The sequence below is a fragment of the Python bivittatus genome, unplaced genomic scaffold (assembly GCF_059951505.1).
Source record: "Python bivittatus isolate LINGU-HERP-01145 unplaced genomic scaffold, Pbiv_v1 ctg000020_np1212, whole genome shotgun sequence".
NCBI classification, from domain to species: domain Eukaryota; kingdom Metazoa; phylum Chordata; class Lepidosauria; order Squamata; family Pythonidae; genus Python; species Python bivittatus.
Window position 1 is genome coordinate 45,548,486 of NW_028277030.1, and position 14,853 is coordinate 45,563,338.

Sequence of the window (14,853 nt, forward strand, 5' to 3'; positions counted from 1 at the left end):
ATTGTGATCAAAACAAAACAAAATAAAGGAATGCATTCCTAGACTTTAAATAAATAATGTATTGTTGGAGTCTTTGGTACTAATCTAATTTTCTTTATACCATCATGAAGAATCATAATGCTCATAATTCATCTGCAATGACTGACTATATGATACTGTGAAAATGAAAACTGCAGCCTTATAATAAACATTCAGAAGGTTTCTTCCACTTGTAATCATATATAAACAATCTCAATATTAACTCTCTGGGATGCTATAGGGCCAATTTTAAAAATCATATGCCAAATTAAAGCCATTTCTGAGTTACAAAGATTCTATGATTAAAAAAAAATTATTTTAAAAATGTTTATAGACAACCTTAAGGAATTGCTACAAAATCAATCATTATTTTAAAATTTAAGATTATTACAAATGTCTGTATTAATTTGAGTCTCAGCTCAATCTTTTCTTTGTATATGTTTGTATTTTGTTCCAAACTGATGTGGCTTTTATGTACATTATACTCTGTATCTGAGAATGATGGGATTGCCTGAAATCAGCTTGCAGACAGTATCCCTAGGGTTCATATACTTAGCTTACGAAAGTAATACAGGTTTTACCGATTTGCTGCTTACCGACTTCCTCGTGCAGCAACACGAGTTACAAGTTACAACGGTGCTGAAAAAATAAATTTGCAACAAGGCATGCGTTTACAACCTTTGTAGCATCTCTCTCTCAGTCACATGTTTGCCACTACAGTTAATTAGTACAAGTTGTCCTGTGCCTGACCCATTTTTTTTTCTTTTCTCCATCTCACAGAACAGAGAGATTGATTATACAAGCAAACTCTTCCTGAGTGGTTTTCCTCCTCAGCACCTACCCAATATATGCTAATGGCAAGTTAACAAGCTCAGCTCTGTGACCTTAATTAGCCAGCTCACAGCTGCTGCCTGTAACTGACAAGACTTAAATCACTTTCACACCTTTGGCTTTTGTTTGCCTCCTAAGTAGGAGTGCACTAGGCAGTCGGTGCTAGCTCAATTCCCTTCTATGTATATTTCCCAGCGTGTGCCTGCTTACTCTCTTGTAATCGCTTCCTCTCCAATGAATGTAAATACAAACATTAATTCCCTTCTTGTTAATTATAGAGTGAGCATTCCAAGGGATGGGGGGAGTGGGGAAAAAGGAAAGCTGAAGTAAAATCATAAGCACAGTCACGTGATTTTCCATTTAGTGACAGAGTTGCCAGTCCCAACTATGGTTGCTAAACAAGGACTACCTGTACCAGATTTGGGACAGCTATATATGGAAATAAGCATATATATTTATAACGGACAAATAATTGGCATTCTCATCTAAAGACATCTTTCCAGTATAGCATTTTATATTGCATTGAAATTTTGTATTTTATTTCTATTATCAATAACAATTTTAGGTGACAATACTGAGCTGAAAAACAGAAAAGTAGATTATACAATATAGGAACAAAATCACCACTTTCTTTTAAAAATGTATTGCATATTGAATTAGCTTACCTCTTCTGAATCGGACAACACTTTTTTCTTCATGGTATTATAGAGTGGGATTATATCATAACAAGCCTGATCCCTGTTCAATACAAATACCATAGATTAATGGACTTATTTGGATCCACTACTGTATAGGGTATCTTTCTACTCCAGTGTACTACAGCATTTAAAAAAAAAAAACTATATTTCAATAACTTTTCAAACAAAAAGGGATTTAATATACCTGCAGCAGGCTATTTCTGAGTTTGCAAACAATCACCAAAAGACACAACCAAAGAGAAGTAACCAAGTCTTCATATTTGTTTAGAACGTAATTGAGAGATAGGTACTAACTAATGACTAAATAAGGCACAGTCCTTCCAAGAGAGGTACTCTTATGGTACCAAAAATCCAATCAATAACGGTGAATGAACAAAGCCAATAACAACCAAGTGGCAAGTATGAAGAGTTCCAGTAGCAGGACACCCTTAATAATATTGCCAAAGTAACTAGGAATGATCTTCAGAAGTATTTGCTTAGCAAATGGAAATAGTAGCAAGATTTCTCTTTGACAAACAGTGAAAATAAACTGGGTTTTTTTCATAATCCCTTTTAACAAAAAAAGAAATATCTATACATTTTAAAGGTAGAAGTCCTATGAAGATAAAATACTATGACCTAACATTAAGAGCATATAAAGAAATTTCTGAGTTTAGGAAAGAATGGTAAAAGAAGCACCTGATTGATATCAAAACTTTAAGCAAAACTTTAAGCAAAAACAAACTTAAAAAAAAGCTTTATTTAAAAGCTATAGGAGTTAGTCTGAAGACTGTCTATAATTCTGGAGACCAATGTAACTTAAAAAACAAACAAACATTCCAGTCTCCACTATGGAATGACAGTAGTCAAAGCCACTGCTTGGCTGATCAGCTATTCTTCTTGTAAGAGTCAGAAATGTGATTTTCAAGTAACAGAAAAACCTTGTGGTCTATCTGTCATAGCCTCTTTAAATCAAACACATTATTTCCTGAGGCTGCATTGCTACCCTGCAAACCCAAGAAAAAAAAATTCCTTAAGGAGCTGCTGAAAGTAGAGAGAGGGTGCCATGCCAGATCCAAAGTATTCTTACCTTCTTTGGATCCCAATAGTTTGTACTTCTATTGGCAACCCAATTTAGAAAAATATCAGTCCTGTATACTTAATGAACCTTCATCTTTGTACAGCAGATCTATAAGCAGTCTTGCTTCGTAAGTATGTCACCATGTGGAAAGCTACAGAAATGGCCTTCATTTTAGAAATGCAATTCTCAGTGTGGCAAGCAGTATTTAAGTTTCTGTATATATCTTAGCAAGTTTGTCTGTATTACTGAATTTACAGAAGGAAACACGTTAGTATCTAATCATGTAAGCTTGGTAATTTGCAACCTGGAAATAGTATACTAATGAGCTCCTTACACATTGCAAATTACTACTCTTATTTCCTGACCTTACCCATGGGAATAACATGCTATTTTTACTGGCTACAAGTGTGTTGCTTGGGGATGACACTATTGAGGGTAGGGTCACGAAATTTGGAGATGTGATAAAGTTCTTGATAATTTTTAATTTAAATAGAATGGAAGACAGCTTATTAACACATTTGCATAAATTCATTTTCATGCCACTGACATGGACACACTGGCTAGTATGTGATGGAAGACAGAATCCAAATGGATTCTTCGTATTTACTAAGACATACATGAAGTCTTCTGATGACAACAATGGGTTTTAATCTCTAACAGCTGCCTCCTGTGAAGAAATGAAAGCTACTTCAGGAGAGGAAGAAAAAAAGCCAGGAGTTAATTCATCAATATCTAATTATTCATTATGCCCCAAAGCATATGATTCATAGTATGCATAACTTACAGAGTTGAAGGCTATCAGTCCTTCAGAATAGGGGACAAAAGAAGCAGTTACTCCACCTAAAGCTTGATCTGCCATTACCAACTTTTATTGAGCTACAAATATTGAAAAGTGAAGTGAACAGCTGAAGTGGCTGTAGGAGCAGCAAAGATGAACTATTTGCAAATTTGCATCCAGTTGTGGAAAATGTGTGCAACTTACTGATTCAAGAAGTTCAAGAAATGCTTCACTAGGCAGCATCTTCATCCTTCACCTGAGTTGGTACTATTCATCAATATGATAAATAGTGTATTAAATAAGAGTGCAAAGAGCAATAGTCATTATGTATCTGGGTGTAATATAGAGATGGCCTCAGAAAGTTGTGCTTTAAGGGCAGGAAGAACAGTAGTGTAGGTACTGTGTGTCTGTTGGGCCTGTGCTACACCAAAAAACGAATCTGCTGAGTGTAAGAAATTCAGTGAAGAACTTGTGACAAAACATTAACCTGTAACATCAAGAAGACAAAGCATACTACTATAGCAATTCATACTAGATCTCTCAAGCCAAAGATGTGATCCAATTCAGTTGGTATTCATTCAGTTATAGTGATGGAAGTGGAATAATCTGTATAACAGTCTTGGTTATTGATCATGGACAGCCACCAAGTAATTATTTGATTATAGTGAGTATATTAAAGAGTCAAGGGAGCCTATTGAATGAATAAATAGCAGTATCTATCCCTTCCCTTTTCTCTAGTATTGGAGGAAAGGGGACAAGAATTCATCTCTTGAGGCTCTGAACTTGACTGTGAGAGAGAAATCTGAAGCAGAAATGCCTTTGATTAAGGCCTGGCATGAATTACCTTAGTTTACCTGTCTGCAAGTATTTCAAATGCTAATATACCCAAAGTATTCACTAGCATAGTTAACAGTGCATTCTCTCCTTTGTAAACATAAATATTATAAACTATAAATACATACATATATATATCTCACAAATTAAAATGTATTATTAAAATTTGTTCTCTGAACTTTATTAACTTACTTCATGAAGTGCAGCAAGAGATCTGTGACAAACTTGGCAGAATTGACAATTGGACTTCCTGGTTCATTGAATGTCCGTGTATTATATTCTATATACCGAACTTCCCACATAAGGGAAGAAAGTCGCCTTTGAAATTAAAAAAAATACAAATAATTTGCAATGCTTAATGACAATGCTTGTGATATAAATAACACGAGTGTGTGCAAAATCAATGCAAGCTAAAGCATTAGCAGAATTACTATACACTGGAAATTCTACACTGTTGTAACTTTGAAAACAATTTTAGTAATCCATGACACAAATCTTTAATAAATTATTTTGTTTCCCTTCCATTACCAAAAACCTAGAACATGGGTACAGTTTTATTTACATACTGTAGAAACTAGGAAATCCAGGTAAAATGTAGCTATATGCTTTTATTTAGAGTGTCTTTATATTGCTCTTATTCCCCAGACATACAAGATCATTAGAAAACTCCTAAAACATAAAAACTGAAAGAACAAAATTTGAAAATAAAAAGTTTGCAATGAAAAATGTGCACTGAAAAGACAATAAAGCAGGTGTCTGGTAAACTGAGAATATTCCCTATCTGAAGTACCAGCACTAAAACCCTTCTCTCTGGTAGCCACAAGAAGAAACATATGTGCAAATATAAACAACTTCAAGTGTCCTTGAAGTACTATTAGTTATAAAATTCATGAAGTGCCTTAAAACATTTTAACCCAGCTTTCCTCTAGGAAGGTTAGGGGAGCAAACAAGCAATAACAGACTTTACAATTCAAATACATTGTTTACCATTTAATAAACATTCTTTACTAAACCTTAAGGCAAAAACCAGTTTCAGGATAATAACCTGGTAATATAAGTTAACATACTGAAGACACTTGGAAGGGAAACCAAGTTAAAAGAACATATTAAAATTACTGGTCTTCATCAGCTTTTGGAAAGTCATTAATGAGGAAATGCAACAGGCTTCCCTAGGAATGAAATTCTAGAGTTTTAGTGGAATCACTGAAACAGCCTTCTACCGATTTTCAACTTTCAAGCAGTTTCAGAACATCACTTTTAAGATCAATGGATACTAGCTAAATCACATGGGAAATAAAAAATATTAAATACAAGGTCAAGAATACTCCCAAGTGATATTGTAGCAAATATTATAGTAGTTAACCTGTGCTGTAGACCAATCATAAATGTTTTAACTTATATAAAACAGGAAATGGCATAAGCAACATTTGAATAAAATGAACTTAGAACAAACCTGTAAAATCTATTTTCCAGTCTCTGCTTAATTGTACTGAGGTCAGTGGGGTATGCAACAACAGTGCAGTACATTGGATAAGCCTGGAAATCCACAGGTGCCACAAAAGCAGAAGCAATATCTACAATAAAATGTTATTAGATTTCAGAAAAACAATGCTTTTATAAATAAATAAATGTTGAAGCAACAAAAGCATTAAGCAAACATATATTTAATGACCAGTGCAAATATCTGAATTTTAATAAGTGTCTCATGAATGTCATTATTCTGCATAAAAGTGATCACCATAATGGAAATGTGTCCTAAAAATGATTATAATTTTTACTTCAGTAAGTGATTTCAATAAGAAATTAGACATAGAAGCCAAATTTAGATTTTATAACTGAGACAAGAAAAATTGTTACTTGCTCACCCAGGTGGTAGCACTTAGCCAACCTTGGTGATCTACAAAGTTCAGCAGAGTTAGCCCTGGCCAGTACTTGGATGGGACAAACTTCCAGGGATGAAGGCTACATTGGGATGTAGGTTAGATCTTGGAGGAAGGCAATTGCAAACCACTTCATCATGCAAAGAAAACTGCATGAATATCATCCATGTAAGTTAGCAGGAGTTAAATTTGATTTGAAAGTGTTCATACTGAAACATTTATTTAGAGATCTGGTGCATGTGAGGTGTGTTTTTGTGTGTTGCTTCTTCCATACTAAAATTATTACCTAAAGTCATCAGCTGATTTATCCCTGAAATTATTCTTTCACATTCATCATCACGAGTTCTGGAACCCCATTCGCCATCCAGAGGTTTGTATATTAGAGATCTGCTTTCAATATCAGTTAAAGGAACGCTAGTTCCAAGTTCCTCTGGAAACACAGCTGAAATAAAGCATGAGGTATAATAGCAATATAATTATTAATAAAAAAATAAGCAATTAAGAAAATACAATGCCATAATTAATATTGAGCACAATATTATTTCAAGAACAGCCAAGTTATAGAAATAATTATTGTAAATGCATTTACAATAATGCATTCTATATATGCATTATCCCTCTCTCTCCCTCTCTATATATATATAGATAATGCATACATAGATCTATATATATCATTATATCTATCCATCCCTCCCTCCCTCCCTCCCTTATCCAGCCTCTTCCATTAACGTATAATTTAAACTAACCCTTTTATGTTAAAATAAAGGTGGGAAACTTTGAGAAGGATTAATGCAGTTAATATGTTTTGAGCATGGATTGAAGAGTTAAATTGCATGCTTTCCCACTCAAAATTGTGGGATATAAAGTGCACTGTTGATATTCCACACTATGCCATGAAAAATGGTGTTGCCACTAGAGGGAGCCTCAAAGACTGGAAAATGGGAGTTTTAGGATGCATGTGGCCTTGAAGCAGGAAACTGTCCCTTCCTAAATTAAAACTTAACTATGCTTTTTTTAAACTAGAGCAACAACAAAGTTAAACGCTATACAAATTATGCTATGTATTTACATTTTAAAATATGTATGCTTTACAAGGTAGTAATTACAGAATGAAATATACCTGAACAAATTATCCCAATATCAAACAAATATGTTAAACAGTATTGCTAAAAAGTTTGGCATCTGGTTTTAGGTACTGAAGACTTTGGTTTAAGAGGTTAAAAATACTCCTAGTCTCTCATAGCAAGAGAAAGAGGATCTCCACTTTGTCAGGACAGCCAAGCCCAGCCCAGCCCAGCCCAGCCCAGCCCAGCCCAGCCCAGCCCAGCCCAACTGAAGCACTTTCTCATCTCCAAAACCACACTTACACAATTGCTATGGCTTCCAGATTTTGTCTGTTCTCTGCAGGATCTGATCTGCTTTACCCAAACCCAAACTTACTCTCCCATGGGTGAAGGAGAGATTGCCCAGTGTTGTTCCTAATAATGGACCACACAAGGTGTTTCTGGCTGAGCAAGTTTGTGTGTTTCTCTACTTGGTAATTTACTCACTATGTGAAATCTGCAGGAGTTCCCTACTCATTTCCCAATCAAGAATCATGATGGGTGGCTCCTAGCAGAAGCAACATGGGAAAGGTAATGTATATGCTGTGCAAAGCCTGCAAGATCTGTCTAACAACTTACCTGATTGGGGAGATTCTTGTTGAACTAGATTTCTGCAGCACATCTTCCCCACTTGCAGAAGGCACATGCAAATCAAATTTCTCTAGAGAGAAAATGGGGAGCAATGGCTCCCTGTGACCTCTCCAGAGAAATAAATATCAAGGATTGAAGTTTAAATGACATCAAAGGTTGTTATCATATTCCTATGGTCCCACAGGAGCTGGATTTGATCCTTAGGCCAAATTCAGTTCATCATTTCTGAGTAAAAAAGATCCCTTAATAGCTATGCCTGACGCATAATAATAGCAGGCAAAAAAGAAATGTAGTTGGGAAAGAGGATAGCAACATCTCCCAACATTAAATAAATGTAAAGTATTCTTTAGAAATATAATGAACCACTGCTCCTTTATAACAATAGTTCCCACACTTATACATATGAGCTACTGAATAATGGATTCTTTCTATAAAAATGTAGATATTGCTTTAATTAGTGATCTATTTATGAACAGGTTTCTATGTTTCACTTGTCATATTTGCCAAGGCAAATGGCCAACCTCCCTCACAGTTTTGGAACTGAAGACAGTATCCTGGCAGAAGTGTAACAATTCTTTTTCATTCTCCAACAACAAAGTTGGGAAGGTTCACCACATGCTGTTATGAAGATAAAGATAATACAGGACATGCAATTTTTGGTTTAACTAATAACCCCAGTCCATTCATAAGTGTGGTTTTTCACACCTTTTAGGCAATTTGTAAACCATGCTAATCTAAAGAAACAAAAAAGAGACTTAACAATTGACATTATTGCTTTCCTCCTACTACTTCTAAAGAGTTCACAATACCTTTGGCCCAATGAAACCCAACAGTCCTGAAAACCAGAAGCATTAAACAAAATGTAATTACTGAATTTTCCCAAATTCATTCAACAGTCATTTCACTAACCAAAACTAGTTCTCTCTTCTTTTACAGCATAATCAGCTTTCCAGTTTATCACATCTGCACATAGTAAGTTCTGTATCCCTTTTCTGTACATCTAGGAGAAAGTAGACACATACCATTGTTTGGAATAGGCTCCATATCCCATGGACTCATTTTCTCAGTATCTCCATTGTCCCAACTTAAAGAAAAAAAAAAGATAAAAAAACATTTTGGGCAGTATTATTTATCCAAATATTTATTGATAATACATTTTCCCAATTTTAAACAGTAGGTATCAAATAATGACATTAATCAGTTTACAGTTAAATGCACTTGAATTTTAAAAACAGGAGAAAATAAATATTGCTGTATTTACAAACATACTAACCAGACATTGTAGCACTGAAACAGGCTATCAGGATAATCAGGCTGAAGAGGTTCTTGACTTTCTATTGTTCCGAACCACCAGGCGTCATCAATTACTGATCTAAATCGATCACCTGGACAGGCATATCAAACTATATCATTAACCATTTTTATATGCATTACAACCTATTTTTAATATAGGTTTGACAACAACTGAATGAACAAGAAGATGTAAAATGCTGGCAAACTTTCAAGCAAAGAGTCATAAAATTATAAACTCAAATATGCTATAAAAGGAGATAGATTTGGTCCAGAAACATTATTTCAACAGGCGAGGACATTTCCTAAGCACCAGAATCTGTGGGAATGAGGGTGACAGCACATATGTCAATGACACTATTGCGCAACATGAATTATGTACTTGTGTCATTTTGCATGTTTGTGGCTTCTACCAGGTGCCTATGAATATAAGGTAAGATACTATGTAAAGTCTTTCTCTCATGTTGAGACTACTACCCATACTCCTCTTTGTTCTAGAGCCTTCACTTTTTCATAAGCTAAAATACAAAGGAATATAACAGATTTACCTCTAAATAAAAGAGGTAAAACAGATTTTTAAAAACTGACAATAATTTGCTTAGGATATAATTTTAGAATCGACAAGACAGACGGGCAGGACATAGCTGGAAATTCATACATAATAATTTGTCATCATATAGTTAATTTTGCAACAGATTTTTTTTTTTTGACAAAGCATCTGATTCAATAGCAATTTTTCCACTGACATGTTGTGCCTATGCAGAAATATGATACTACAGTCCTATTGGTAAGTCCACCGTATGTTATGAAAAAGCTATTTTAATTCTGTATAATACTACTTTTAGTATTTAGTATTACTGTATAATACTACTGGGTAATTCTACTTTTGATCTTTGAGCTTGGGTTTTCAAACTTCGTTTTTATTATAATGTCCAAGAATCATATTTTTTTGCTTTGATCCAACAAGCTTAGCATTTCATTTGTCAAAACTTTGTTTATGAAACATAAATGAGGAGAAAACCAACTCAAAGAAAAGTTGTGAAACTAAATTGAAGACTGGGAACTCTTCAGTTGAAAGTGGAAACCCTGGCATATTTAAATTAAAGCAAGATTAATACACTGTAATGTTTAAAACTTTAACATTAGCTGAAATCTAGGAGCCTTGCCCTCAAAGGTAAATCGACAAACTGAATTGCTCAATTCTGAACAAACAGCAAGTTAAACTGTGGTTCTGCAGATTTTGCTGCATGGTGGGAGCTGCAGGGCGGGCCATCTTCGGGGAAGATGCCACCGGTATATCTCACCGGTGGCATGTTCCGGCCCTCCTGGCTCATTCCCAGGTCCTGGTCAGCAGGTTCGTAGGGGCCCTGGCTTATGGCTGTTGCTGCTTAATGCCAGGTCGGTTAACAACAAGGCCCCCCTCATAACTGACTTGATCGCTAAGGAGGGGGCTGACCTGGCATGTATTACCGAGACCTGGCTGGGCCCCAGGGGGCTGCCCCTCTCGGAAATGTGCCCAGCTGGGTTCACGGTGTGGCACCAGCCGAGATGCCAGGACAGGGGAGGAGGCGTGGCTATTGTGATCCAGGAATCTCTAGTGGCCTTCAGGGGCATTGCTCCACAAGTTTCTGGCTGTGAGACGCTGTTTATTAGGTTGGGTTCCCGCGAACAGTTGGGAATTCTGCTATTGTGCCAGCCTCCCTGCTGCGTAGCAGCCTCCCTGCCTGGGCTGCTGGAGGCCATTGCAGGGCTGGCGGTGGAGTTCCTCAGACTTATGGTTCTGGGGGACTTCAACCTGCCATCCCTGGGGCGGTCCTCGGATGCGGCTCAGGAGTTCATGGCTACCATGGCAGCCATGGGCCTGTCGCAAATGGTGCGGGACCCAACCCGAGATAGTGGCCACATGCCAGATTTGGTTTTCTTGTCAGAGCAATGGCAAAGTGATCTGAGGGGAGATTTACAGCTTTCCCCGCTGTCATGGTCAGATCACGTCCTGATGACCCTGAGTTTCTCCTATGCCACCCCCCTCCGCAGGGAGGCAGGACCCATGTGACTGGTCCGCCCCCAGTGCCTGATGGACCCGTCAGGGTTTCAGAGGGAGCTGGGGGATATTCCCATGGACCTGCTGCATGGTCCAGTGGAGGCCTTGGCTGCTGCTTGGAATAGAAAGGCGGCTGGGGCCTTGGACAGGATCACGCCTATGCGACCTCTCTTGCCACATCAGCCCTGACACTCCCCGTGGTTTACGGAGGAGTTGAGGGTGCTGAAGAGGGTTAAGAGACGTCTAGAGTGCCGCTGGAGGAAAACAAAGACTGAATCTGACCGAACACAGGTTAGAGCCGCTGTTAAGGCCTACATTGTGGCAATAAGGGTGGCGAAGCATCTGTACTTCTCTGCCCTTATCGCATCTGCAGAATGCCGCCCGGCGGCCCTGTTTAGGATCACTAGGTCCCTCCTTGGCAAGGGGATATGGGGGTTCATTTGCAGAGCCGTGCGGAGGAATTTTCAGAGCATCTGCAGGACAGAGTCGCTCGGATTCATTCCATGTTAGACTCCGAGCATGGGGCAGGGTCTGGGGAGATACTGGGGGACTGTTCTTACCCAGTTATCTGGGAACAGTTTGATCCTGTTGTTCCTGAGGAAGTGGACAGGGTCCTAGGGACTGTGAAGGCCACTACTTGCCATCTTGACCCATGCCCCTCCTGGCTGGTGAAAGCAGCTCGGGAGGTGACATGTGGTTGGATCCAGGCGATGGTTACTACATCCTTGCAGGAGGGAATGTTTCTGGCCGCCTTCAAGGAGGCATTGGTGCACCCCCTCCTCAAGAAACCCTCCCTGGATCCTACCATACTGGACAATTTTCGTCCAGTCTCCCACCTCCCACCTTTTTGGGGAAGGTGGTTGAGAAAGTGGTGGCTTCACAGCTCCAAAGGGTTCTGGAGGAAACGGATTATCTGGACCCTTTTCACTCAGGTTTCAGGCCCGGTTATGGGACAGAAATGGCATTGGTTGCACTTATGGATGATCTCTGGCGGGAGCGGGATGGTGGAAGTGCAACCATCCTTGCTCTCCTTGATCTCTCAGCGGCTTTTGATACCATTGACCACGGACGGTATCCTGTTGGGACAGCTCAGGGAGTTGGGGGTGGGCGGCACAGTCTTGTGCTGGTTCACCTCCTTTCTTCAGGGCCGATCCCAATTGGTGTTGATAGGGGGCAAGAGGTCCCATCCTCAGCCCCTCCTTTGTGGAGTGCCGCAGGGTTCGGTTCTCCCTCCGCTCCTTTTCAACATCTACATGAAACCGCTGGGTGAGATCATCCGCCACCATGGGATGAGGTATCATCAGTATGCTGATGATACACAATTATACATCGCCATCCCAGGTGAAGTAAGTGATGCTGTGACTACCCTTTCTCAGTGTCTGGAGGCTGTAAGGGTCTGGATGGGGAACAACAGGCTTCGGCTGAACCCTGGTAAGACGGAGTGGCTGTGGGTTAATGGCTCCTCTGTATCCAGGACTTTGTCATCTTTGGTGCTCGATGGGGTGGCACTACCCCAGACAGATCCAGTGTGTAATCTGGGGTTCCTCCCAGATTCACGGCTCCTGCTGAAGAGCAGGTGGCAGCCATGGCTGGGAGGGCCTTTGCACAGCTTCGGGTTGTGCATCAGTTACGCCCTTTCCTGGATCGGGATGCCCTTCGAACAGTCACTCATGCCCTTGTTATCTCTCAGATAGACTACTGCAATGCACTCTACATGGGGCTACCCTTGAAGACTATCTGGAAGCTATAGCTAGTCCAGAATGCGGCTGCGCGGGCTATTTTTGGAGCCCCAAGAAGGGCCCATGTAACACCATTGCTCCGCGAGCTGCATTGGGTACCAGTTTGCTTCCAGGTCCAATTCAAGGTGTTGGTTATCACCTTTAAAGCCCTACATGACATGGGACCAGGTTACCTAAGGGACCGCCTCTCCCCTATGTCTTCAACCTGTCCCACCCGATTGCACAGAGAGGGCATGCTTTGGACCCCCTCAGTAAAAGAATTCCATCTAGCGGGGTCCAGAAGGCAGGCCTTCTCTGCGGTAGCCCCCGCTCTTTGGAACATTCTGCCCCCAGAGGTGAGATTGGCCCCCTCACTCCTGGCCTTCCGAAGGGCCTTGAAGACCTGGTTCTGCCACTTGGCCTGGGGTGGGGAGGGAATACTTCAAGCAGGGGGATGGCTAGCCCCGTAGTGGCCAGCTCTCCGCAGCTTGATTTGCCATCTGTTTGGATCTTCCTTTCTTTAGTATTGTTTAAATGTTGGATGTTTTCTGTGTTTTAGATGTATTTATAGTTTTAATGTTTTTTGTAAGTCGCCCAGAGTCCCCTATTGTGGGTGAGATGGGCGGCGGAGAAATCCAATAAAATAAATAAAAAATAAAAAATAAATAAATTAGAGCTCCAGCATCCCTTATCACTGGCCATACTAACTAGGGCATGGGGAGTACATACCCTATTCCTGCGGCATCTGAATGGAAAGATCACTAGCTAAAAACTAAAGATTTATTTCAGGCACGCTCAAAAGTCAGTGGACGTTTTCCTCTAAAATATCATTTACATCACATCAAAAACTGTTTAGGAAAAAGTTTATTATTGGCTTTCCTACATAGCTAACTGGCATTTTAAACATACTCATAATTTTAAAGTATTTTATTTATTTATTTATTTAGCAAATTTATGTAGCTGCCCATCTCATGAAATGTGACTCTGGGCAGCATACGAACAATGACAATTAAAAAACCATAAAACACTCAAGCATGAATACAAAGAAAACAAAAAAACTCAAGATTGCGGGAGAACAGTCACTTGACATCATTCAGCCACCTTGCAGGCTCACCACTGGATCTCCAAGGTTGATGAAAAAACCACATCTTAAGGGCTTTCCCAAAGGCAAGCAGGGATGGGGCCAACCTCACCTCAGGAGGAATGATGTTCCAAAGGGTGGGGGCCATGGCAGAAAAGGCACGCCATCTGGGTCCTGCCAGATGGAACTTCTTAGTAGACAGGACCCGCAGCATATCCCTCCTGCTTGACCTGATGGGACATGTAGATGTAATTGGGAAGAGGCGGTCCCTCAAATAGCCTGGTCCCATGCCATGTAGAGCTTTAAAGGTCAAAACCTTTATGGAATTAATTGATTTTTAAAAAGCTAATTTAAAGGAGTAAGAAGAAAGAAGAAAGCCAACTGGGGTCTCCAATGATTGTGATATCTGAGTGCCATAGATTTTATGTTTGAAAATATTAAAAATATATACTACTTAATCTAAATGTGTATGTCAACAGCCTACTATTTATGATAATCCAAGAACCACAAATGGAAACAAGAATATATTTACTTTGGGAATTTAATGCAAATTCATATGGCAAGCATTTCTCAAAATAGCAAGCATTTTTAATCTTGTTGTCTAAACTTCAATAGATGGAAGACCGTGAGGATCCAAACATATATATTTGCAAAAAGTAGTCATCACATACTCTATTAAAATCAGAGGGAATTTTGACCATGAAATCAGTGAGATATCAATTCTATTCTAAGGCACCTACCTATATTCCATCTTCTGTGCTTTGCATCATCAAACTGCTGTCTTAAGACTAGGAAATCTATAACATCTGGCATATCATGGTATCTAGATATAATTAAAATGAAATAGTATGAGAAACGCTTTACTTATCTTATAACTAAATATTTTGGAGAACACATCCATTCTAAGTGAGACTTAAGAAGAAACAGTGG

At 39.1% G+C, this 14,853-nt stretch overlaps 1 protein-coding gene and 1 pseudogene across 2 annotated transcripts in view; one reads left to right on the plus strand and one right to left on the minus strand.

The window, feature by feature from the left end:
* The window catches only part of PHIP (PHIP subunit of CUL4-Ring ligase complex), a 110,628-nt gene that overhangs the window by 18,656 nt on the left and 77,119 nt on the right, over positions 1 to 14,853 (minus strand). For both annotated transcript variants that reach the window (XM_088137893.1, XM_088137891.1), the window contains exons 27-33: positions 14,664 to 14,746; positions 9,067 to 9,178; positions 8,816 to 8,877; positions 6,386 to 6,541; positions 5,673 to 5,793; positions 4,412 to 4,537; positions 1,515 to 1,587 (exon numbers count right to left, since the gene is read on the minus strand). In XM_088137893.1, the coding sequence (XP_087994019.1) occupies positions 1,515 to 1,587; positions 4,412 to 4,537; positions 5,673 to 5,793; positions 6,386 to 6,541; positions 8,816 to 8,877; positions 9,067 to 9,178; positions 14,664 to 14,746 (733 nt within the window). The remainder of the gene's footprint in view (positions 1 to 1,514; positions 1,588 to 4,411; positions 4,538 to 5,672; positions 5,794 to 6,385; positions 6,542 to 8,815; positions 8,878 to 9,066; positions 9,179 to 14,663; positions 14,747 to 14,853) is intronic.
* On the plus strand, positions 10,306 to 14,552 carry LOC148217050 (uncharacterized; annotated as a pseudogene).